The following is a 23,985-nucleotide window of genomic DNA, read 5'->3' as shown; positions in this document are numbered from 1 at the left end:
CATAAGTTGTTAGAGCAAGTTTTGGGTTGATACCATTTGTTACAGATACAGTATTCGATGCAAATTTTAACCATTTTTGACCACCTGAGATTTGATAAAATTGGTCAAAAATCATATCAGTCACAGCTCTTGAGGAGCGCCACCGAAAAATCCATGCTGTGATTTGGTAGCAACAACCTTTGACATTTGGAGATTTCTGTGAGAACTGCTTTTTTTCTGTAGGAATTGATTTTGCCAGTGATTGAATGGCAAGCTTTCTGTTCTGGAAATGTCTCAGAAACTCCCCTTTAGTGTCAGTATACCCAGAAAACCAGACTTCCTCTGAAGGCCCTTACTCCCTAGTTTGTGGCAATAACATTTCATGAGGCTGTGATTATCCTAGAGGTGATGTCAACAGTGATGTCAAGTTTCAAAAAGTGGTCCCATTACAATGCAATGGCAAAACAGAATAGGTGAAAAGAACACACTGGTATGTGTGTTCTCTAAAATAAATCAATGTCATAGATTGCATGAATTTTTCCATTTTTATTCTACCTTTAAATTCTGATGGTTGCCTTGATGTGTTCTATGTGAGTGTCTCAGGTGGATTTCTTTGTGTCAAAGGATATTTTGTTGAGGGAGGTCCACTTATTTTCATTTCTCTCCTGCTTATCTTCCTCCACGGGCAGGGAGTCTCAGAGCAGCACCAGATTCTGGTGTAGGACTCCAGTCTTCCCTGGGCCTCTCTCAGGTCGGACCACGTAGACAGGACTGTACTTGTGCTTCCTCTCAGTTAGGATAGGTGCTTGATTTTATACACCTGTGGCAATGGGACTGAATGATTACAAATACAAATATACAACTGTACATATCATCCTTCTCAAATCTCAAACATGAATTAAAAACATCATCTGGCCAAAAATATCTCATATTTCTTTTCTTGAAAGAAAGTGTTCTTTGCCCAATGGTGCATTGCTTTAAATGTGGCTGCTGCAAGGAATTTTGGGATGGTATAATCCCCTTTCCTTTTGTAAAGGACAGTCCAGTGTATCCTATCCTAAAGGAGATAGGAAAGGAAGCACTGAAGCACATTTCTTGAACATTTAGAGAATTGGAGCAGCTCTTATAATGGCTTCCGCTTCGATACTTTCAGGTCACGTCACTCAGTTAGGAACCTTCCTAAACAAAACAGACTATTTAACCACAGCCCATGACTCGGCTGTTGTCCTGACGTGCCCAATCTGAGCTATTCTGCCAGGAGTGGAAAGGTGTGTCTCGCTCAGCCTCCTGTTCCCACAAGCAGAGTTACACAGTAAAAGGCAGTTGAATGTTTTTTACCCAGAGTCTCTCTCAGTGCCAGACATTATAACCCACACCTGCAGAGGAGCCTGGGAAAGTTGCTGGTCATTGGTAAGCAGAGGGGTCAGTCTCCTGACATGTGCATCCTGCAGGTGATCAGTGGGGTTGAGGTCAGGAGAGAGGGCAGGCCAGGTAGAGGCAATATCTGGACAGCAGTACAGGTATGCAGAGGAGATGGACTCCATGGCATACCTTATGTGGTTACATGTATGCAGTCACTCACGCACCCAGGCATTGTACAATATTTTATCTGTTTTAGTCTGGTTGATTTAAACCAGCCAATTTGTGTTGGTTCTGCTTTTACCATTTCCTGAAACTGTATTTGAAGTTATTTGAACATATTTGATTTGTTTGAAATAAATCAGTTTCACTTTCTTTCTGGAGCAGTGTTGATTTTCCTGTGTCTCCTCTCTCTGCCTCCCTCCTGCCCTGCAGTCAGGGTGTGTCTGTCATTGTATATATTTCTCTCCTCTGTTTCCCTCATATCAGATTCTGTCTAATCGGTTCTTGGCTCGCCCCAGGACTCTGCTTTGTTTTTTCGGATAAAACTCCTCCAGCCATGACTCGGGTTTCCTCACTCGTCTTGATGTTGTTGCTGATGTTGTTTGTGGTGAGTACAATTAAAGTTTAAGTTGCTCACTATGTTGTACTGCAATGTTTTTCCATAGCTGGAGTCACAAATAGTTTGTTGAAATTTTTCTGTATAATCCTCACCTCACATTAACTTCTACTGATCTACTATTTAAAGGGTCAATCAGTCTACACATCACTGCATAGCATTAAATTAGAATTAATATCATATTATGGTATATTAGATTTGACACTCTGAAACAGAACTACAAAGTAGATTAAACAACATATGTACTATGATTATGAAAGAAAGTAGAAGAATAAAGTGAACAAAATGAAAACATACAGGCCAAATGATAAAAAAAAGAAGAGTGGTAGGAAATCACAGTGAAAACATGAAAACGGTTAAGATGATTGTTCAAAAAATGCAGTGAGAGAGAGTGTCCTGCTTAGAGAGGTGAAAAGGAAACTCCAAAAACCTTTGGAGATATTTTTCAACTTGTGCCTGCAGTTGTTTCCGTATTGACGAGGGAGGACGTTGGGAAGTCTGGTTTTCCAGAGAGGGATCAGTAATTCCAAATTGTTGATTTTTGGCATAATCTGCATTGTGACTCGTTCAGAATGGAAATTAGTGGGGAATTTTCAGAGGATGAAGATACGGAACTGGAATGATTGAGAGTTGTGGGTAATAGAAAAGAAGGAGGAACGAAAGGAAAGAACTACAACACGCTGACTCTGTCAGACAAACGATTGCCCAGAGAAGGTGAGGAAAGACACAATGTATGTAAAAAACTAATGATGGAAGAGTTTAGGATCATTCTTAAATTTAAAGCAGGACATGAAATACAGTCTGTAAGTTCAACTGCATTAATGGATTGAGGAAAGCTCTAGGAGAAATTGAGATGGCAAAGGTGTTGAGAGATGGCAGTCTGTTAATAAAGTGCAAGAATGCTGAGCAGAAACAGTATGAGAGAAAGAAATAGCAGAAAGACGAGCAGTTGGTGAGAGGACAGGAGTTAGGGGAGTGATATTAGGAATTCCACTGGGAGAGAATTTGGAAGAATTGAAAGAAATTTCAAGTTCAAAGGAAGGACAATAACAGGCATCAGAAGGCTGTGCGGCTCAGGAACAGTGGAAAACGTGACAGTCCATCAGTGTTGCTGGAGTTCTATCTGAAAAGGTAATGATTGGATACATGAGCTTTAACATAAGAGCATATCAATATTACATATTTAGAAGTGTTTTTTTCCATGAACAAATATCCCTTAGTGTAATGTAACTCTAAACCTCATTAAAAGCATGCAGATCTATAAATATGCAAAGAGTAGATGCTACTGCTACTGTGTTATTTGAATGTCTCCTTTGGGGGATCAGTAAAGGTAAATGAAAATCTAATCTAATCTTGTATCTTTCTGAGACATGCTCCCATTTGCTCTCACCTCAGTTAATCCCTCCAGTTCGATAATAGACCCACTGGAATCCAATTTCTTTGATCAGAGTTCAGTCAGACTCTGTAGGTGGACCAGCCAACAACTCCAGAAGGAAGCCATTCTGTTACAATTTTTTGGAGGTGCACGGCAAGGCTCTGCGTGGTTGCACAACCCCTGTACGTTCCGCTTACGCAGAAGCATAATCCAGCCTGGTCATCTGGACCAAGAATTGTGAATTTCTACAAAGGTGACCCCTCATATGCCTCATATGGACATCTACAGCCTACAGCTCCTATGCAACCTTACTTATTTGATTTTTCATGTGGACTGTATGCAAACAGGTGAACCACAAACGTAATGATTCATTGTAAATTATGAATTAATTGTAAAGTGATTTCTGTTGTGTTATGACTCCAGGTTGCTGTTGCTCTGTTGGAGGCCGATTCCCAGGCTCTGCTCATCAGAAATAGAAGACTGTCCTGTGGTCCACCAATTTCAGTACCTGAAAACAAAGACCTCAGCCAAATTGAGTGTTATTTTCACGTGAGTCTGCCTGTTTCCTCCATTAACTGGGAGTCCTTTGAGTCCACTAAAACAGCTCACCAGTTTTTTGGATTTACTGGCAGTAGAAATCGTTACGTTGTTATTAGTACACTGAGCCCAATGTCACTAACACTGATGGACCTGCTAAGCTCCCTCCCATTCATAAATGGTGTAAACAGCTAACAATTACTGTCTAACTAACACACTATAAGATAATGGTGTGGATAACTAATATTTTGCAATTTTTGAAGAGCATACTTTCCTGTTTTCTGTGTTCAGTCACATCATCAGGTTTTCTTCTCTGTTTTTCAGTTTGGTATACATGAAGAAAATGTGGAGTACACACTGAAAGGCACTGGTGCAGACCAACCTCCCTACAACCATTTTGTCATCAACCCTGACACTGGTTGTATACGAGTGACTGGTATATTAGACCGGGAGAAAATCCATCGGTACCCTGTGAGTGTGATACATCACAAATTCTGTTTTGTTCTATGTTGTTGTTGGCATTCTCTCCAACCATCATTGAAATATTTGGCAGGTATTAATTGCTATTTATATATTTAAAAAGAACCCCAGACAATCAATCAAACATAAATAGAAATGGGTGACAAACTGAACATGTCTTACTAAGTTGTTGGGTCACCATGAACCATCAGAACAGCTTTGGTCCTCATTGGTGCAGATTCTCCAGCTCTCTGGATCTCTACCAGAGGAAGGGAACAATGTTCTTCCAAAAGATCCTGCACATAGAGGGGAGGTTATAGCAGGGCTGCAGTGCATATATGAAAACCCTGAAAAGGTATTTCTATTAAGAATACACGGAAACAAACTCCTCACATCATGTATGTGATGACTACATTGTCAATATAACACCATAATGAATATATATGCTAGTACAAATATCACAGTATGCACAGTTCTCCTAAATGGTTACAGTACTGAAGTATATCAAACACTAATAGACTGTACTGAAATATTACCACAGAGAATGTGCATCTAAACAGCCACCTGAATATTTTACTGCTCAGCACTAGTGCTTGTAGTGCTGAACACTGGAAATAAAATGAATATATCTGGATAACCAAATACCTCTAGTCACAAAATAAACTGTAGTAAATTCAGCATGTTTTTGCCTTACAAATAACGCTAACTGATAATTTATTGAATATAACTCTAACAGTGCACCGAATTAATAAGACATTTCAGTATGTATATACGACTCAGAGTCTACAAGTAATGCGATCTGTATTCCCACAGCACTACTCCACACAGCACAGCAGCATCACACAAGGTTCAAATACGAGCCCTCTTGTTGTCATGTAATTAACTTCATGACTTCATAATACACTGACTGACACTATAATACAAATACTTTCCTGAGCACATATGCATATTTATCTCACACACTGGTGCTCATGCACTTATGGGGGGGCCGTACCTGCAAAGGGGGTATTAGTGTGAAACATACACGACCACAAACTTTCCTCTGTTCAGCCACGTAATGAATGAGGGAAAGAAGCAAGGCATTCCTTAATGCAGCTCTATGCTGCCCCTGCTGGAGCCCTCTGGTAACTACAAATACTAGTACATTTTTAACATATGAAAAAACAATAAACATTTTAAATTTCAGATAAAACCATGGACCCTGAAAATGCTCAGGTGACAGTGTATGACAAATTAGGCCATTCAATGCTCTGCTATTGAATGCACGTTAGTCCAGGAAGCTGGAAAGAAACCCCATGAATGAATTCAAATCTGAAATTGACCATTTACTGAAGGTTGCATTGGAATCTCACTGGATCACAAGAAAGGAGCATGCCTACTTGACCAATGACCACCCAATCACCCCCATTATTTATAGTCTTTCCACAATCCACAAATAGCCTACAGAACTCTGTCTCAGGTCAATAGTCTCAGGAAGAGGCTACCGAACCACTGTCCAAATATGTGAACTTCCTCCTGAAAGACTTTGTGATCTTCTGTCCAACACACAAAGAACAAAGACTTCAAACTGGCCTTGTTTCTCTACTGAATATAATCACTGAGACACTAGCACATGCTTCAAGCAGAACAATCTCTGAAGGACTTTTATAAGTCTCCACCCCTCCATTCTTTTAGGAAAGCACCGATAATCAAAAACATTGTCATGTACAAAAATATTACAGGACAAGACCTACGGTACCACATGGCTGACAGCAACTGGCATGTATAGATGTGGTAACTGTGCCTACTGCAACAACACTGCAAATACAAAGTCATTCAACCATCCACACACTGGAAGTAAATTCCTGTTCAAGAATTTATAAACTGTAAATCGACCCATGTCAGTTACATGCTTCTGTGTCCCTGTGGACTAGCATTTGTAGGACAAACCAAACAACCCCTTAAACAAATACTGGAGTACAAAACTGCAATTCACAGTGGCAATATGGACTATGCAATTTCAAAACATTATACTGAAACAAAACACGGTTTGGATATATACACTCAGCGCTATGACACCAAATGGACTTAATGATGATTTCAATCTAAGATGCTTTCTAAGATATAACTGTTTCTATTACTTTAAGATTCAGAGATGTGACCATCCATTGATCACCACCCTAAACGGATTATCAATGAAGGCCAGGAGAGTTCATATTGTATGTAATTCCATTAAACTGATATATCTCTGCTTTGTTGCATCTAATTGTAATTGAGTTATTACATTTTTTCTATATTTTATATTATTTTATTTTATTTTTTGTGTGCCCTCCTACCATACCCCACCCCTTTCTCCTTCCCCTTTTTTTCCCCTCCCTCTCCAACTTGAGATTGGTCCTGTATCTAGAACCAGGGGACAAGAAAATGAAATGGTTCCTACCTAATTTGGTTCAACCCCCAGCTGAGCATGCTCTCTGTCCTTGTTAACCTTAAATGCTCTGATGAAGGCTCTGTGTCGAAACACATAAGTGTTTTCCACTGTGATGTGGGCCAATAAACTGGTGCAATGTGAGTATCTTGTCCTCATTGACTTGATGAATTGGGATGTGCTACCTTTTTACACTTTCTGAATGCACATTAGTCCATCTGTCACATAAAGTGACAAGGGTGGTTCTGGTGTACAGAGATATGGGAAAAAGTGATGTGGATGTGAGTCATCCTTTACCATTTTCTGGACAAGTGGGCAAGTCCACCAGGAGAACGTGTGAGGCCTGTAGCCGGACCCCTACAGTGGGTTAGGGTTGGCAAGTTGGCAAACCATTGTAGTGCATTACCACCGCCCACTGGATTTTACCAGTTCCACATCGCAAACTATTTACAGTGCTCACCCAAAGTGCTCCCATTTTCAGCACTGTCTGGTTTACAACCCAGACCTCACTGCCTGAGTTGATGCAAATCCTTTGGTCAGTATACTATCTAGCTCATACCCAGAAATGTCCACAACATTCAATAATCTCCTGGCAGCATCCATCTTAATTCTTTCTGGCTTTCCATGTATATCCACAGCACAATTGATAACCTTGGCAATGAATGCCAAAAAGGCTTTTTTGTCCATGCAGATGTTTTAATCAGTTCCTTTTCTTGTGTCCTCCGGTTCCTTTTGCACTGCCTTCATTTGATCATTTTCCACCATTTTCTCAACAGCTGCATATGATAATCACCTTTCTTCTCTGATCTTATTCACATTCCCTTCTTTAACCCTTTTCGAACACCTCATGTCCTCTGCTTCATCCTCATTCTCAATTTGAATTTCTCTCTTTGACCCCTGCTCTGACCCATTCTCCGACCGTGAGGCTGAGAGGGGGTTTACTGGCTCTGTTATGCTGTGGGGGGCATTTTCCTGGAAAGTAAATCAATACAAAGTTATTCTGAATGATCACCTTTATGTTATGATGAAACATCTCTATCTTGATGGGAGTGGTCTCTTACAGGATGACCATGCCCCCATCCACAGGGCACAAAGGCTCACTGAATGGTTTGAAGAGGATCAGTGATGTAAATCATGATGCTGTGGCCTTCACACTCACCACATCTCAACCCAGCTGAACACCTATGACAGATTTTGGAGCGACATGTTCTTAAATGAAGGAATATCTTTTGGAAAAATGGTAGAATTCCAAAGACTTGTAAAATCTTTGCCAAAGAGCCTCAAAACAGTTCTGGGGGTCTGTGGTGGCCCAACACCTTATGGTTGTTTCCTTTAATTTGTCACCCATCTGTATATTGGTTAAGAAAACTAACAAAATGAAAAAGATGTGACCAGGATGATGATGATGATGATGATGATGATAAATAATAGGGGATGACAGTGATGATGATGTCAACAACATCACTGCTGTATCTTTTACTTTAGCTGAACACCGTTGCTAAGTACAAGAACGGCACAATTGCAGATGACTTTATAATAAATGTTCGAGTTGAAGATGAGAATGACAACTCTCCAGAGTTTGGTACCATTGAGCCGGGGATGGTGAATGAGCTCAGTCCTGCAGGTTGGTGTGTTTGCTGTCCAGTATAACTCCTGTTCTAATTTGCAAAGCTTCAGTCCCAAAAACTTCCAAATCAGTTTATTTGCCTTGACTGTGAATGAAACACAGGCTTGTGGTTTTGAATCTTGGACACTGTTTACCTCCACTCAACAAGTCATTCTTCTAAGTCCTTTTAAGGGCATTATCATGTACAAAACATTTTAGTTTAATTATTTTATTTCAACAGTGGGGCAAGCTGTTTAGATTGTCTATATGTATAAACTGTGCAATATAAATGAAGCATAAATAGTATGAACTGAAGTGAAATATTTCTATATTTAGTAGGACTCATACCCTTTTCCACCAAAGAGGTTCCAGGGCTGGTTTGGAGCCGGTGCCTGACTTAGCACCGGTTCTTTGTTTTTCCACCGCCCAAGCACAGGCCAAACCGGTTCCAAATCGGTTCCAGGCAAGCACCAACTTCGAGCAGAGGCAAAACGGGAGCCAGAGAAAGAACCGATGACGCGACCCACCACGTCATTGGTGGGCGGGGTTACAGACCCACAAGGGAACAGCAAACGCTTTAAACGTGTAGCTAAACGTAGTCGTCATTCGTCCGGACCACGAATACGGCGGGTAGCCAGCAATTAAGGATGAGCCGGATACTACTGAAATGAGTATCCAGTACGGATATAGCACTTTTGCCGAGTACGAGTATGATCCGAGTAATATGAGTCAATATCCGTGCTCGTGATGAATGAAAATCTTCATTAGGTAGCTGACTGTGTCCACGTTGTGTGATAGGCCAGTCACACACAGCTCCCCTCCCCTACACACACACAGTACAGTGGTGCGCCGCTCACACACAACACACACAGCGACCCTCCCCTACGCCGTGTGCCCCGCACACACACACACACAGGGACAACTTCAGCTGTCACTCACTCAGGTCTGACAGCTCACGTCGCGTCTCTCTTCAGTAGCGGTCAGGTTTTTTCAGCTCGCTCTTCCCTCGGTCTGTAATCACTGATAGTCTGTAGAGTTTCTGCTAAACTTCACTGGTAACAGACGCAGTGCTTTTCAGCAGAGTTTGGGTTAGTGGTTGGGGCTGAATGCGACTGGCGTCGCGTCTCTCACTGTCGACACAGCGCTTTTTTTTTTTTTTTACTATCTGCTCCCTCTTACCGGCTGGTTTCTGATATAAAGTCAGTTGGAAAACTTTGCTCGTACCGGACGTGGTACAGAGTCACAGTCACACACCACTTACACACATACATTAGCTCAACACACAGGGCTCTAGTTTCGCAGACCTGGCGAGGCGGGGGCGTAGCGCAGATGCGCTTCGCCAACTGGGTGTGGCCAGGCGGATTTTCCAAGTTTGGCACGCCATGCTCAGTGGCGCAAGTACTCCACCGTCCCTCCTACCGGCGCAAGGGAGGAGAGAAGGCGTGGAGTGGGTTTGACACAGCCGATTCACATTTAACCAATCAAATGAGCCCCTGTCCTTGCCTTTAAAATGCGCTGCGCGAAGGCGTAATGAAAGTTTACACAGCTGACATGGAGGTCTATTGCCGCAGGCGGAGCAGAGCTCAGGAGACAGGCGCGGAGCGGAGACCGGCGAGCAGTGCGCACACGTCACCAAAACCTCACAGGCAGGCTTCCGGAATGTCAGGCACATGAACGATGCAATAAATACTGACAAAAAACACTATTCAATGCTACGATCACAATCAGCACATACATATATCTCCATATCAACTGTCCCGTCACAGCTGATGTCAGATCAAAGGAGATTGGCACCGTTTGTGCTGATTGTGAGGTTTTGGTGATGTGCGCCAGCCAGCCAAACTTCCACTGCGCCAGCTCCGCTCCACCTTGCGCTGAAAGTAGACGTGGTTTCAGATGGCGAGCTTTTGGCGCACCTCGGCGAAGCCTTTTGGCACAAAACTGTCACTGCGCCAAGTTGAATCTGTTGACACCTCCCCCCACTGCGCCGCCACTCCCATCTCCGCGCAAGTCCGTCTGCGAAACTTGGACACTGTCCGCCTCTCCCGCTTCGCCGGTCAAAACTAGCTCTGCGCGGGGTTCGCCTCACTGCGCCACCCCACGCTGCGCCGGGAAACTAGAGCCCAAGTATATTATTATTTTGATATTATTTTGGCTGCATGCACTGAGAGTCTGACACTTTCTCACTGTAGTTCATAAAGAATAAATATAGTAGTAGTATAAATATTACAAATTAAGCTATATATCTATATAAATATATCTATATCTATCTATCGATCTATATATAGATAGATAAAGATATATATATACACTCTCTAGTACTAGAGATAATTGCCTACTGCATGTGTTGTATTCATTGATGCACTTAAGAATATTCATGTTCTGTGTTTATAAAAAGCTTGTTCTGTAAATAGTTAATTTACTATTGTGATCAAAAACATTGATCTGAAGCTTCTGAGGCTGTTCTGTAAATAATTTTCCAATAAACAATAAATATAGCAACTTCTGATCAACTCGTATCAGTTTCAGGCTTAAAATAACCTACCAGTTAAGCCCCACCATTTCCGGTCAAACTCAGCCAACTTCCGGATTAAGCACCGCCCACTTCCGGTTTAGGCCCCACCCACTCCCAGTACAGATACGGATAATGTGGATGGTTAAACAGCAGTATTTGCATCGCTACGATGGGTCGTACATTTGTCGTCCATGTTGGTTACTGTGATTCCAAGTGAGTGTCCTCACTTGGAGTCCACGTGATAATGTTTTACGCTGACGTAATGACGTGACTCTGACTTGGCTCTTGGCCGATGGAAAAGCAAACCGGTTCTTTGTTGGAACCAGTTAAGCACTGGCTCTAGCACCAGCACCGAACTAGCACCAGGTTCTTTTTGGTGGAAAAGAGGCAATACAATATCAAGGTTGACTGTTAAAGTTGATGTTGTTTTTCCAGGCACTGTTGTCATGAAAGTCACTGCATATGATGCAGATGAGCCATGGAGTAGGAACTCGTATATTGCCTATAGCATTGTGGAGCAGGTTCCTCCAGAGGACATGTTCAACATCAGCAAGCGTGGAGACATCTATGTCGAGCGGCCCTTACTGGACAGAGAGGTATGGACTGCTATTATAACAACATTTATATTACAACATTTATAATGTGAGACCCCAGCAGGAAATGGCAAAAACAAGACCTTTCATACTATCAGAAATAATTTTGTATGTTGAAAATGAATCCAAACATTCTGTGAGTTATGAATTTTTTTGTTTTGTTCAAGGTTCAGGGATCAAAGTTCAATTTATTGTCGTAACAAACATGTAAAAAAACATGTTGGGAACGAAATTCGTTACCCAGGTCCAGCAGCGTACATAATAAATAATAAATAACTAAAACAGATCAAAATAAATTAATAAATTACTGAATAGTTAAGAACAGCCAAGCAGCATAGACTCAAAACAGCAAGACAGTCACAGCAGTAAGGTGCAGTAAAGTGCAGAGGACAGATCTTTATGCCAGAGAATTCATCAGTCTCACAGCCTCTGGGTAGAAGCTGCAGTTCAGTCTTGTTGTTCTGGCTTTGAGGCTGCTCAGCCTCCTTCCTGATGGGAGTGGGGTGAACAGTGTGTGTGTGCCGGGTGGGCGTAGTCCTTCATGATGTCTGTTGCCCTGCTTATGCACCTGCTTGCATAAATGTCCTCCAAGGAAGGGAGGCTGCTGTTGATGATTTTTTGAGCAGATTTAACCACTCGTTGCAGCGCCTTGTTGTCTGCTGCAGAGCAGTTGCCGTACCAGACAGTGATGGATGATGTCAGTGTGCTCTCCATCACACACAGGTAAAAGGAGGTCATGACATCAGGGCTAAGGCCAGCCGTTTCAGCCTCCTCAGAAAGTACAGGCATTGGTAGGCCTTCTTTATAATGCTGGCTGTTTGTGACCCACTTGAGGACGCTGGAGATGTGCAGGCCCAGGTATTTGCAGGAACATACCATCTCTACCATCTCTAGGTGTAGCCTCCTTTCTTAAAGTGCACAACCATCTCCTTTGTCTTCTCCACATTGTTGGCTCTGAACCAGTCCACAAGTTCTCCCACCTCCCGCCTGTACATACTGTATGCTCGTCAATGTTAGAGATCAGTCCAACCACAGCCGTGTCATCTGCAAACTTCACTATATGATTGCTGGGCTACCTTGCAGAGCAATCATATGTGATGAGCGTGAACAGCAGGGGGCACAGGACACATCCCTGTGAGGAGCAGGTGTTGAGTGTGATGGTGGAAGATGAGATGCCATGGATCTTAACAGACTGTTTGTCAGGAAGTCCAGTACCCAGTTGCAGAGAGCTGGTGTAAGTCCCAGCGGCAGCAGTTTATTGACTAAAGTCTGTGGAATGACGGTGTTAAAAGCAGAACTAAAGTCCAGGAAGAGCAGCCTGACAAAGGAATCCCTGCCGTCCAGGTGGGTTAGAGCAGAGTGGACCACAGCTGACACTGCATCAGACACAGACCGGCTCTTTCTGTAAGTGAACAGATGAGGGTCTTCATTGATGTTGACAGTGTTCTTTATGCGGGCCAGAACCAGCCATTCGACGCATTTCATGACAGTTGAGGTGAGGGCCACCAGACAATAGTCATTCATGCCTCTTACAGCTGAGCATTTGGGCACAGGAACAATAGTTTTGAGACAAACAGGCACCAGAGCTTGGGAGAGTGAGATGTTGTTATGAACAGGGCACACCTTTTCACTGAAAACCATTCCAGGTGACTAACTCAACCCAAAGTATGCAAAGCTGTCATCAAAGCAAAAAGTGGCTGCTTTGGAGAATCTAAAATATAAAACATATTCTGGTTTGTTTAACATTTTTTTTGTTTACTACATAATTCCATATGTGTTCTGTCATAGTTTTGAGATCCCCCGTGTTAATATACAATGTAGAAAATAATAAAAATAAAGAAAAACCATTGAATGAGACAGTGTGTCCAAACTTTTGACTGGTATTGTACATATCAAAAAGCAGTTATCATCAAATTCTGCTGTACTGATGGATTGATGCTGTCTGAAACACCAGACAATCAGGAAATAAAATAATAATAATAATAATAATACATTTTATTTGGAGGCGCCTTTCATGTCACCCAAGGTCACCTTACAGAAGATAAAAGCATAAAAGAGTCGAAAACATAGCATAGAAGAGTCAATAACATAAATTAGAACAAGACAAAGCAGCATAAAGCAGGTGAAGAGCACAGTGTCCAGTTAGAGTGAGTATGCCAGTTTGAACAGGTGAGTTTTGAGGTGGGTTTTAAATGAGGTGATGGAGTCAGACAGTCTTATATGTGGAGGAAGAGAGCTCCAGAGCCTGGGTGCTGAGCAGCTGAAGGCTCGGGCACCCACGGTGCTGAGGTGTGACGTGGGGATGGTTAAGAGTCCAGTAGAGGAAGAGCGGAGGGTGCGGGAGGGAGTGTATTCATGAAGGAGGTCGTGGAGGTAAGTTGGGGCTAGGTTATGGAGAGCTTTAAAGGTGAGAAGGAGGTTTTTGTACTGGATGCGGTATTGTACAGGGAGCCAGTGAAGTTGGAGGAGGACAGGGGTGATGTGGTCGGATGATTTGGTGCGGGTGATGATCCGGGCAGCCGAGTTCTGAATCATTTGCAGTTTATTGATGAGTTTGGCGGGGAGTCTGGTGAGGAGGGCGTTGCAGTAGTCGATGCGGGATGTGACGAATGAGTGAACCAGGATTTCGGTGCTGGATTGGGACAGAGATGGGCGGAGCCTGGAGATGTTGCGGAGGTGGAAGAATGCAGTCCGGGTGACATTTTGAATATGGAGTGCAAATGAGAGGATGCTGTCCAGAATGATGCCGAGGCTCTTGACTTGGGGAGCAAAGCGTACAGGGAATCCATCGATGATGATGGGTGGAACTGGGGTAAGTTGGGTTTTGGTGAGGGTAGATTTGGAGCCGATGAGTAGGGCCTCGGTTTTATCACCGCTCAGCTTGAGGAAGTTCCTGCTCATCCAGCTCCGGATGTCATCGAGGCAGGTGATGAGGGAGGTGGGGGGGATGGCAGTGTTGGGTTTGGAGGAGATGTAGACCTGTGTGTCGTCGGCATAAAAGTGAAAATGGACTCCGTGGTGACGGAGGAGAGTGCCAAGTGAAATGCAGCAGTGAAATGCTAAACTGACTAATGGAAATAAAAAGCATTACTACTTAGATGGTCTATAATTTAGGAACAAATATGAATGGTATTGTGTACACTTGTAGTGTATTAACATTTATCAAATAAAACGAATGATGACTTTCAAATATAATGTAAACAGAAAAGCCACTCAAGGCTAGATAGTTGTGGGAGCCATGATGTAACCACACAAAAACTTATTACAAAATTACTTTTTTCCAGTTGCACTCTTTTCCAAGTTCAAACTGTATTTTTTGACTTTTTGGGGTTGTTGTTTGTTGTTGGTTTTCAGCACCAAGATACATACATTCTGATAGTGAAAGGTCAGGATCTGTTTGGTGCACCAGAGGGAAACACCGGAACAGGCACTGTCACCATTCACATCCAAGATGTGAACAACAACATCCCCACTCTGGACAAAGAGGAGGTAAATATGTTTCATTTAACACTGATCTACCAGCAGATTCAGTGGATATGAAATGGATTCTCTGCACCATGCAGAGTTGCATGATTTAAATGCTGTTTCCCTGTGAGAAGGATCTTCTGGGTGAAACATATGTTTGCATGTAACTGTACATATACATCACATATTAAAAACAAAGAAATAGCATGTTTTTATGGGGGGTCAAATGGTTATGCAGGTTGTGATTTCTGTTTAACCCTCCTGATATGTTCAAATTTACTTTTAGCTACTCTATTTATCTTTTATGTTTGGGGTCAATTTGACCCCCGCAGCTTAAACCTCCACAAAATTATTCTAATTAAAATTGTTGGCAAAGTTTAAGTGTCAGTTACTTTGTTTCTTTGCTGACTACTTAAATAGCCCTTTAAATAAAACATAACTCCCCACACCCCCACTTATACATCCAATATTCCTATTATGTGGCTATAGAAAAATATGAAAATCACCATAAAATCTCACTGATTGACCTAAAATTGGAAAGAAATATAATTTTGGTGTTTTAATGGCTTTATATTATTTCTAAGTATGGATTTTTGTTATTTATAACCGATGCGTACAAAGTGTGTGCAGGACATTGATAACATACCATCATGTGAATTTCATGGTTACCCGGTAGAGCCCATTACATTAGGAAAAGTCATTAAATATGAAGAAAAAAAATGTTAATCATTTATTTAGAGACATTAAACACTGAATGGGGTCAAATTGACCCCAAACATAATAGGAAGTGTAAGTGTAAAATGACTTTGTTACAGTTGGCTTTTAACATGTTTCCCCTGCAGTATGAGGGCAGTATTGAGGAGAACACAGAGGGTGTGGAGGTAATGAGAATCAAAGCAGAGGACCTGGACTTGAAGGGCACAGAAAACTGGGAAGCTGTGTTCGATATTGTGAAGGGCAACGAGGCCAGCTACTTCAGCATCACGACAGACCCGAAGACCAATGAGGGCATCTTAATGCTGGACAAGGTACCAATGAAAAACCAATCCAACAGTGTTAGTGACACTTTCTGTGTGTTGGTCTGACAGAATTTTCTGAAATGAGAATGACGTCTTGAAATACAATGAACACGCTCCAGAAAATTAGAACGGATTGAAATCTTTTCCCTATTGTGAAGATATGAGGTGACAGCAGAAACAAAGAGAGATATTCCACCAAATATATGTGAAGCCACCTTCAGGAGGCGGCATAAGGCACAAAGACATAGCTGACAAAATGAACAGTGGTCGACAGAATTATCCCATTAAACCGGGTCTTTAATGTATATGTTTTTTCATTCTGCACTGATGAACATGACCAGACACTGGATGCTACTGGAAATTTTCTGAAATTGCCTTAATTTTTCAACCATGGATTTTACATTAGTTTGCAATGTCTTCGTTATAAATACTGGGCTGTGTGACCAAAATAGGCCAGTTACTGGTAAATACAATATTTAGAATTGAATGTAGTAGTCATTTTATTGCATTTTAGCCCCTTTGTTCTATGCTCTGCTGTTTTTGCCAAGTCTTCAGCACTGCCCTGATGGCCAAAAACTGTTCTGCACTGTATTTTTAGCCATCCCATTTAAAGTGACTGATTCCACCTTGTTGAAAAAGGTGCGGTTGGGGTGACCTGGTGGGTCGCCTAGTAGAGCTGCTTGCTGTCCCCTGTGTTTCCTTTCTCTCTCTGGTATCACTATCAGGTGGAGCAGAAATGCCAAAAAATAATCAGCTACATTCAATTCTGAATTAACTGTTTGTGTTGCTGCATTGTTGACCACACAACATAGCTTACTTGAACAACAAATCTAAAACAGATAGATAGATCTTTGATTGTCAGCGTTTAAGAAAACAATGAAAACTTCAGACTAAGACCCGGACGAGCCCCCGGTTTGTCATGACTCAAAACCATGACAAAAATGGGAGGTAACAAAAGGAGCTAAAGCAAAGAAAGTGTTACTTTAAACTAACTCAAACAACTGAAATTATCAAAGTATTGTGAGGTGCAGAAGTCAGTAAATCAGTATTGTTGCGGTGCTGTCTCATAATATTGGGAACACCAAAAACACCAAAACTTTATAAAACATTACTCCCTGTTATATACTCCATTTTAGGCATAATTACTGTCATTACAGAGGCTAGGCCAACGCTTTAAGCCACTGAGGTGATACACGGTGGCTAAACTCATTGACACTAATGATTATGTCTGCTGAATCAAAGTCAGAGACAAACTTTGTAATTGATCTTCGTCCATTTATCTTCCTTTGCCTTTACTGTCCATTAAACTTAAAAGTAATACAAAAACAAACAAGCCTCAAGTAACTACTGCAGCAACCAGCTGCCTCAGCCGTCAAAAACAGTTTACGCCCCAGGTAGAGTTCTCATATTCTGCCCGAACCCGACCCGACCCGACCCGACCCGACATTTTCGGGACGGGTCGGGCCTAAAATTTACGTGAATTGGGCGGGTCGGGTCGGGCTTCGGGTTCTGTGGGGGATTTTTTTTTTTTTTTTTTAAATAAAAAAATAGAATTATGTGTTCTGTTATTGATTATGACGTTTCATTTTTATGTGACTGGTGGAGAGAGTGAGAGACTGGATTGGATTTGGAGGCTAAACTGTCAGTGACAGACAGACAAACAGCTGTGCGAGCGCAACGCAAACAAGTGAGAGAGAGTTGCAGCAGCATCCCGCTGTGCTGGCAGACTCGGCAGCAGGGACGGTTTTTGCTATGGGCAGTGCAACTGCGCAATCTACTTGGGGGCGCACGAGAAAAAAAAAAAAAAAAAAATCTCCAGCTTTCTAGACTACCGTATTGACCCGCACATGTCGCGGCACCATCAGTCGGTATCAGGCGGGCCAGCCGCGGCACTGTCCGGTACCGCGCCCACCGGTCAGGTCTGCCGGATCTGACAGGTGAGCTGCCTCATTCTGGCCGGTGCCGCGGCCGGCCCGCCTGATACCGACTGATGGTGCCCCGGTGCCGCGGCCGACCGGCTCTGTTAAATAATGGCGAATTTGGCAATTTTTTTTTTTTTCGGGCTTTATCGGGCTGTCGGGCCTAAAGTTCGGCTAATTAGTCAGGTCGGGTCGGGCCTCGGGCTGGCCCAGTCAGGCCCGGGTCGGGTCGGGTCTTAATTTTCAGGCCCGATGAGAACTCTAGCCCCAGGCAGAACACCTGACCAGGCAAAGACTGGCACCTACTCACAGAACATTGATTCTTGGGAATTTGGATAAAACAGGTTTTAATTTTGAAAAAAAAAAAAAAAAGTGAGATAAATTACAAAATCTGAAGGTATATCATTATAGGCCAAGGTCTTGACTGTTCAGCAATGTACCGGTGCAACCTCCTCATTTTGCATTTTTTTCATAAAATAGTTTTTTCCAGTTATTAGGCTACTTTGTTTTTGTCAACACCTTCACCGTAATGTTTTTTTTTTTTTTTTTTTGAAAAACATATTTTTGTATTAAAGAGACTATTACTTTAATAACTCAACAGCACCAAAGAAACATATTGTAAGCATATTCATTTAAAACAAATATAACTGACGGTGGTGACACTAATCTGACGGTGGTGACAGTGGCCTCATTAAAACATACAGTTCCAAAATTTATACCACTCAAGTCAATGGCATCTTGCTTAACAACTTTATTTAACTATTTGGTACAAAAAATAACAATCCTGATCACTGTTATGAGCATTTTTCAAACTTCAGTCATCACCGTCACACAGAAAACCTGACGGTGGTGACGTCTGACGGTGGTGACAAAAACCTGCTCTTTCACATGATAAGCATGAGTTGTTCACATTAGCCAGCTTGTTTTCGCCCTGTTGCTACCTGCATCAGACCTCTTCTTAAAAAGCATACATTTATTCCATAATCTAATATTTTTTATACAAAAGTGACAGTGGTGACATATTATGGTTGTGACAGTAGCAGTGTCCAAAAATATGAAGAGATTTAAGAGAAAATAGCAAACTTCCAGGAGCCTGAGTGGTCTTGAAGCATGCAGTAGAGCTAAAGGTTCGAAAAGGGCTCCTCAGGAATGTAACTGACCTTGTATTTGTAGAGTTTTTTAAATAAATATCTGACGAATATGTGGGACACATTTTGAGCAACCACAAAATAATAGCAAATATTGTTCAAAACTCATCGTTTGTAGTTTTTAATACATGTTATGATGTACTCTTTCATGTGGTAAATATATTATTCAATGAAATTGTTACTTTTTGTTGTTTTAATCAAGTTGAAATGACTATCTCCTATCTCCTAGCACTAGTAGTGGCAGTGGAAGTATTCATTTATTTATTTCCTCTCTGATCATTATTTCATTTTTCACACACACACACACACACCTTTTTGCCTTTACCTGCAAAAGTGAATTGAATTGAATTTAACTGAATTGTTTGTTTGATCTTGTTTCACGTTTAACGCTAAATGTTGTGAATTAAAGTAAAGTTTGAAGATTCAATTGATAAACCATGGTTTAAGCTATTATATCGGCTGTTGTCACTGACAAAATATGGGATAAGTTTGTGACTAAAACCAAATAATGCAATTTTTTGCATGCCACTCCCCAGGCTGTGAATTATGAGGATGTGACTCATCTTGAACTGGCACTGGCTGTGAGGAACAAAGCTGAACCATATAATGGGACAGATACTGGAATTGTAGGTGGAAGAGCAGGAGGGAGTGAGGACACCACCACAGAGAACTATAAAACCTATCCAGTCAAAATCATTGTGAAGAACCAAATTGGGCCATGTTTTGACCCCAAGGTCAAAGCCATTCCCATCTCAAACAAAGGCCAGAATGTCAGGATTCATGAGGTCATTGCCCGCTACTCAGCAGTGGATGAAGATACTGGGAAAGAAGCTGAGAATGTAAGGTCAGTGAATGTATGCAGGCACACACACATGCATGCACACACATACACACACACACACACACACACACACACACACACACACACACACACACACACACACACACACACACACACACACACAAACACAAACACGTATGTGTGCAGGCACACACATATACATATGTATGCATACAGGATGACTGCCAATGATTTACAGTTTATTTCTGCTTTAGGTATGCCAAGCTCTCTGATCCACTCAACTTGCTGACCATTGACCCAAAGACGGCTGAGATTAAACTAAACAAAATGCCTGACAGGAGCTCTCCATTCCTGGTCAATGGGATGTATTTTGCAACAGTACTCTGCATATCAGAAGGTAACCTATTCCACTGCCTTACACATAAATTGTGGGACAGTGTCCTAAAATCTTTGTGTATTCCTTTAAATATTTAACTATTGTGTAGGTCAGTGTACACCCATTGCCTATCACCAAGGCAAGTGAAGGATATGTGGCTAAACTTAATCTGACTCATACTAAAAATGGAAAGAGTCCTGAGAGTTGCTGACCGGTCCGACCTGTCTCCATTTCCCCTTACAGACTTACCCACTAAGACAGCCACTGGCACCATAGTTATCCAGATGGAATATTTCAAGGACAGCTGCCCCACCCTGACCAGTAACATCCAAACTATGTGCTCCACTGCTGGCGCTGTCATTGTGACTGCAAAGAGTGAAAATGTATTCCCTAATGTAGCTCCCTTCACCTTCTCCATCGTCCCAAAAGGCACCAAAGGCAAATGGATTGTGGAGCATCTTAATGGTGAGGGGAATACTGCCACATTTTTGTTTAGGAAGTCCTTGTGATTACAATGCCATGGTACTGTTAACCAGCACAACTCTTCAGTGTGCACACAGGCACTAAAATCCACTAGCAAGTCCTACGACTTCAAGCAATTAATCAGTGACAATCTTTGCAACTAATTTTATTACTGCTTTTTATCAGACTTCTCAATTAGTTGTTGCAGGTGTATTTGGATGAGCTAAGAACCTCTTATTTCAACTGAGCCTCTGGCCAATCATGACACAGTTAAATATCCCAAGAGTCTGTTTTTGTTTCAACTTAAGACGACAGTGCCTGATTTTACTGATTGGTTCAAGCTCTCTGGATGAAGATATGCCTGTCAGGGAAAAACGAACCATTGTAGTCTGTGTTTGGAATGAAAACCTGCATACTCTCAGCCCTTCATGGCACACAACTGATTTAGATGTAGAGAGAGCCAATATGAAACTCTTGTTTTTGATCTGACCAGACCTGACCAAGAACATCAGGAGAAATATGTATAGAGAAGTGCTTATAAGATTATAATATTTGGATTTTTCCAACTGAGTAGCATGTGATTATGCTATTGATGGCAGAAACTTCGGCCATGTTGAGGGCCCAGTCGGACATATGGCCTGGTTCCTATGAGGTGGCACTGGAGGTGAAGGACCAGCAGGGAGTTGCCTGTCCAGAGCTGCAGAAGGTCAAAGTGGAGGTTTGGATCTGTGAATTTGGAAAGATGTACAGAGAGCAAAGTGGTCACTCCCAGAAAAGAGCAGAGTTAGGAGCTCCAGTCATTGGACTGATCATCCTGGCCGTGCTGACGCTACTACGTGAGTATGATATGACATTCATCCCAATGATGGCCCACAGGATCAAATGACTAAAGCAGGGCAGCACTGCAGACAGTCAAGCTCAGTTCAAGACTGCAATGATAAGACTGAGTCTGAGGTCTGGGTCAAGGCTGAGGTCAGGGCTAATTGAGTCCTATTGAAGACTCAAAGACACCAAAATAGGTCATAAACAGCATAAATGTCTTCTGTGAAGATCATGCTTAGAGTTTCTTAACACAGGAACAGAGACAGGTCTGTCTGCAGGAGCTTTGTAATGTTTTAGTTTTAGGACCATTACATTCTAAATATAAATATGATCTTTTGAGTTGTTTGTGGTGCAGAGGTGGATCAGGTACCGAAAAATGTTGCTTTGAAAAAGTGGAAAAAGTCAAGCCTGCATCCAGTCGTCAACATTTTATTAGGATAAAGTCTTTGAGACATGCCATTTTGTTTTCAAGGGGGCCCCAATAGTGTCTTTGACCAAGACCAAGCCCTAACCAACAGATCATAGAATTTGCTTTATAAAATCTTGTACCTTGGGAATCCTATTTCATATATTAACAAGTGAACAAATCTTTAATTAAAGCATGGATTCATTATTTTTCCCCTCTAGTAGGCTGTTAGTTCTAATAAATTATATTTTCACACAAAGTAATTACCAAGTCACATTTTATGGCAATGATTTATTAATAATAAAGCGAATTTTCACAATTGTAGAAGGAGTTGCAGCATAAAATGTTTTTTTATTATTATTATTATTATTATTATTATTATTATTATTATTATTATTATTATTATTTTTCATAGACATTCATTACTATGGCATATCAACCACTATCTGATATTTATTTGATATGAGATTTATTTGTCTTTGTGCTAGGTGTGGAGAAGTTAATGTTCTACTTGGCTAATGGAATTTATAATGAAGGGTAAATTTGGGGATCAAAGAATAAAACTGAAAATCTATTCTTGTGTCCACAGTCCTCTCTCTGTTGCTGTACTTCTGCAAGTATTGTGGGACTGAGGATCTGCGAGGGGGCTTCACTAAAATGCCCACTGAGACCAAATCACACCTGCTTGCCTGATGGCACGGACGTTTGCATCATTTGCATGGCAAGATAATAACTTAAATTCAGTGTTGTAAACTGATTATTGATATGTTACTCATTGTGGTGTATCAGGGGTCTGCTCTGTTATCTGTGCAGAATTTCTTTCAAGATTTTTTTTTTTTTTTTAATTTTATGCAGAATAAAAATAGTCTGAAATTTTGTAATGGTTCAACTAAAATCATGTATTTCACATTCATAAAATAAATTGTTGTTTCTAGTCACTTTAAAATTCTTTCACATGGTGGATAAAGGGATATAAGATCTGATATAAACATTCTAATAAACATCAAAGACTTAATACTAACAGGGTATTCACATGTAAAATTGAGCAAAATTATTTTTGAGTTACTTAGTTATCTTAGTTATCTCAGCATCAGCTTTACTGATAGATTTAGAAGATTTTTGTTTGTTTGTTTGTTTGTTTTGAGAGAAAAAATCCCAGCTAAAGATGTAGCCCACTGTGGGAATGACTCAACGAGGGTGTAAATCATGTCTTTGTAACAATATTGTGGTGGGTAATGGACCAGATGCTATAATCCTTGTATTTTTGAATGCCACTTCTTCAATAAAGGCTTTTTGGACATAAAACTCAGGGTCAGCAAATATTCGTGTGTGCATGTGTGTGTATGTGTCTGTGTAATACAAGAGTAAATCAAAATGCAGTCCACTTCTTCCACAGTTGTAGTTATGCAGCTGAAAAATTGATTTTTTTTCCCTGTTTCAGTCTATACACAATACCCCATAATGACAGAGCAGCAACACAATTTTAGACATGTTTGCAGATTTATTACAAATGAAACACTGCAATATTTGATTTGCATAAGAAGTCAGATCATGTCAAGCTTTGTCAGGTTGGAATGGTAATGTCAGTCATTTTGCATTGTCTTGGCAGTCTGAATTTGTGTGTGCTCTGCAGCAGGTTTTCTCTGGGACGTCTCTGAATTTGACTCTGCTCATCGTTCCTTCAATCCCGCCTGGCCTCTCTCTGAGAGAGGATAATGCAGCCACCACCATGTTCCCCTGTACCAATGATTGTAGCCAGCTGATTAACAGTGCCTGATTTTTTTTTTTTTTTCCAGACAAAGCAATCAGCATTCAAGTTCAAATGGTTGTCATAGTTTTTGCCCAGCCTTGATTCCAATAGGGCCAGATCAGTGGACATAAAATTGTTGGCTGTAAACATAATTGTTAGGAAATTTGTCTATTCACAGCATTGACTAATTGTAGGCTAAATGCAATGATACACAGAAATCTTTTTTTTTTTTTTTTTCCAGTTCCAATAAGAACAATGTTGTGGGCATTGCCTTGTTCTTACTTTAGTATTTTTAATAATTTTATATCCAGATGTGCTACCACAGAAATGATACAGCAGCACACTGGTGAAAGGGGCTAGATTAAGA

The 23,985-nt window shown here is 41.3% G+C and overlaps 1 protein-coding gene across 1 annotated transcript; it reads left to right on the top strand.

Moving 5' to 3' along the window:
• The first annotated feature begins 1,819 nt into the window (after positions 1-1,819).
• LOC115357466 (desmoglein-2-like) lies at positions 1,820-23,128 on the top strand. The gene is made up of 12 exons (XM_030048925.1): positions 1,820-1,948; positions 3,756-3,881; positions 4,194-4,340; positions 8,221-8,359; positions 11,292-11,452; positions 14,804-14,938; positions 15,757-15,942; positions 19,537-19,844; positions 20,057-20,199; positions 20,422-20,643; positions 21,240-21,476; positions 22,458-23,128. Exons 1-12 carry the CDS (start codon positions 1,898-1,900, stop codon positions 22,559-22,561), a joined length of 1,959 nt encoding a protein of 652 aa, XP_029904785.1. The 5' UTR covers positions 1,820-1,897; the 3' UTR covers positions 22,562-23,128.
• Positions 23,129-23,985: the final 857 nt, after the last annotated feature.

The sequence above is a fragment of the Myripristis murdjan genome, chromosome 4 (genome assembly GCF_902150065.1).
Source record: "Myripristis murdjan chromosome 4, fMyrMur1.1, whole genome shotgun sequence".
Lineage (NCBI taxonomy): Eukaryota > Metazoa > Chordata > Actinopteri > Holocentriformes > Holocentridae > Myripristis > Myripristis murdjan.
Note: the sequence above shows the minus strand (reverse complement) of the source record. Positions and strands in the feature narration are given on the sequence as shown.